This window comes from Akebia trifoliata, chromosome 15, assembly GCF_017979445.1.
Source record: "Akebia trifoliata isolate Shusen 1 chromosome 15, ASM1797944v1, whole genome shotgun sequence".
NCBI classification, from domain to species: domain Eukaryota; kingdom Viridiplantae; phylum Streptophyta; class Magnoliopsida; order Ranunculales; family Lardizabalaceae; genus Akebia; species Akebia trifoliata.
The window spans coordinates 8797630-8800245 of NC_141389.1; the positions used below are offsets into that span (position 1 = coordinate 8797630).

The following is a 2616-nucleotide window of genomic DNA, read 5'->3' on the forward strand; positions in this document are numbered from 1 at the left end:
TTTGTTTAGTTTTAAAAGAACCGAAAGTGAATTTAACAAGTAAAAAAAAACAAGAATGGTGAGAAACATTAGCGTGATTAAAGGCCGAATTTCTTGAGTGAAACACGAGTGAAATTGAGTGAATCATTTTTGAGTGAAACACGTGAGGGAGTGTGGTGAGGTCCTTTGCATATTGTTTCTAACTTTGTTTTGCAGAAAATGTTAAATAAAAATGATAACAACAAAAACACTATTGAGGGTGTTTCCGAGGTAACGGATCCAAAGTTTTACATGGAGGCTATGTTGGCGGAAGTGAGGCGTATAATGAAAGAAGAATTAGAAGAACTCCATCAACGGATAGACCAAGTAGAGAACTCACGTGTGGAACAGCCACAACACATTCCACGAGCACGTAGGAGAGAACGGGTTCTCATTAGAGAAGAGGTTGAAGATTACTATGGGAATGTTGGGAATGTGTATGATGAAGGGGAGGATTCAACGGGTAGTCATAGGAGGTTTGATCAGGTTAGAGAAGCTAGGAACCGGGAAGATAACAATTTGAGTAGTATTAAGATGAAGATTCCTTCGTTTCAAGGAAAGAATGATCCAAAAGTTTATCTTGAATGGGAGAAGAAGGTGGAGTTAGTATTCGATTGCCACTACTACTCCAATAATAAGAAGGTAAAACTTGATGTCATTGAGTTTTTCGATTATGTTATTGTTCGGTGGGATCAATTCGTATTGAATAGGAAGAGAAATAGAGAGCATCCAATAGAGACAGGGGGCGGGGGGTGGGGGGGAGATGAAAACTGTGATGAGGAAGCGGTTCATTCCAAGCTACTACTACTGGGAGTTGTATAACAATTTACAAAGTCTTAAGCTAGGTAACCGGAGTGTGGAGGAATATTATAAGGAGATGGAAGTCGTTATGATTCGAGCGAATGAAAAGGAGAAATGGGAGGCTATGATGTCTAGGTTCTTGGTTGGTTTGAATCGGGAAATTGTTAATGATGTGGAATTGCAACATTATGTGGAGTTGGAGGATATGGTACACATGGCTATAAAAATTGAGAACCAACTCAAGAGGAGGGGCAGTATACGTCCAAGCCAAATCCAAGTACATCTGCTTGGAAACTGAATCATTGGAAGAAAGATGAGAAGCAACTTATGATGAAGCCAAAAATCAAACAAAAACAAGAAGCGACCAGCCATGGAAATCAAGGTAAATCCGATTATTCTACTTCTAGGAATCGTGATATTAAGTGTTTTAAATGTCAAGGTAGGGGCCACATAACTAGCCAATGTCCGAACAAAAGAGTTATGGTGTTGCGGGATGATGGAAAGATCGAAACCGAAGATGAAGATGACCCCGACTCTATGCCACCATTGGAGGATGCCGATGATGAAGAATACGCTGCCCAAGGTGATTTGTTGGTGGCGAGGAGAGCTCTAAGTGCACAAGTCAAAGAAGATGAGAAGGTGCAACGAGAAAACATCTTTCGTACAAGGTGCCATGTGCAAAACAAGGTATGTGGTGTGATTATTGATGATGGAAGTTGTACTAATGTTGCTAGCGCTACAATGGTGGAAAAGTTAGGGCTTCAAACCATTAGGCATCCCCGACCTTATACATTGCAATGGCTGAATGATATTGGTGAAGTAAAAGTAAATAAACCAGTGTTAGTTTCTTTTCGTATCGGAAAATGTGAAGATGAAGTTTTGTGTGATGTAGTTCCGATGCAAACCAGACACTTGTTATTAGGTCGACCATGGCAATTTGATCGGCATGTTAAACATGATGATTTCACCAACAAATACTCGTATGTGCTTAATCAAAGGACAATCACTCTAGTTCCTTTGACACCAAAACAAGTTCATGAAGATCTAGTGAGATTACAAAAAGAAAGTGAGAAAAAGAAAATGATTGAAAATAAAATAGAAAAAGAGAAAGAGCCCGAGAAAATTGAGAAAAAAAAAAAAGAATCGACCAATGAGAGGAAAACAAATTTCTATGCAAAAGCGAGTGAAATTAAAATAACGATGTTTATAAATCAACCAATGATTGTACTTTTGTACAAAGAGGTATATTTCAACGCTAACCAACTTAACGCTTCTATGCCTAGTTATGTTGTTTCTCTATTGCAGGATTTTGATAATGTTTTTCCCAAGGAAATTCCTAATGGATTACCGCCTATTTGAGGGATTGAACATCAAATTGATTTCATGCCCGGTGCCACCATTCCAAACCGACCAGCCTATAGGAGTAACCCTGGGGAGACAAAAGAACTACAAAGGTAGGTTAGTGAATTGATGGAAAAGGGGTACGTTAGAGAAAACATGAGTCCATGTGCAATTTCGATAATTTTGGTTCCTAAGAAAGATGGATCGTGGAGAATGTGTGTTGATTGCCGAGCCATTAACAACATAACGGTTAAGTATCGACATCCTATACCTCGCTTAGATGACATGTTGGATGAATTGCATGGTTCTTGTGTCCTTTCTAAAATTGATTTGAAAAATGGATATCATCAAATTAGGATGAAAGAAGGTAATGAGTGGAAAACTGCGTTTAAAACAAAATATGGTTTATATGAATGGTTAGTTATGCCTTTTGCATTAACTAATGCTCTTAGCACT

The 2616-nt window shown here is 38.5% G+C and overlaps 1 protein-coding gene and 1 pseudogene across 1 annotated transcript; both read left to right on the plus strand.

Annotated features, from left to right (window-relative positions):
• The first annotated feature begins 270 nt into the window (after positions 1-270).
• On the plus strand, positions 271-1117 carry LOC147384230 (uncharacterized; annotated as a pseudogene).
• Positions 1118-1146: 29 nt separating this feature from the next.
• Positions 1147-2178, plus strand: LOC147384231 (uncharacterized). The gene is made up of 2 exons (XM_086424896.1): positions 1147-1866; positions 2125-2178. Exons 1-2 carry the CDS (start codon positions 1147-1149, stop codon positions 2176-2178), a joined length of 774 nt encoding a protein of 257 aa, XP_086281022.1.
• Positions 2179-2616: the final 438 nt, after the last annotated feature.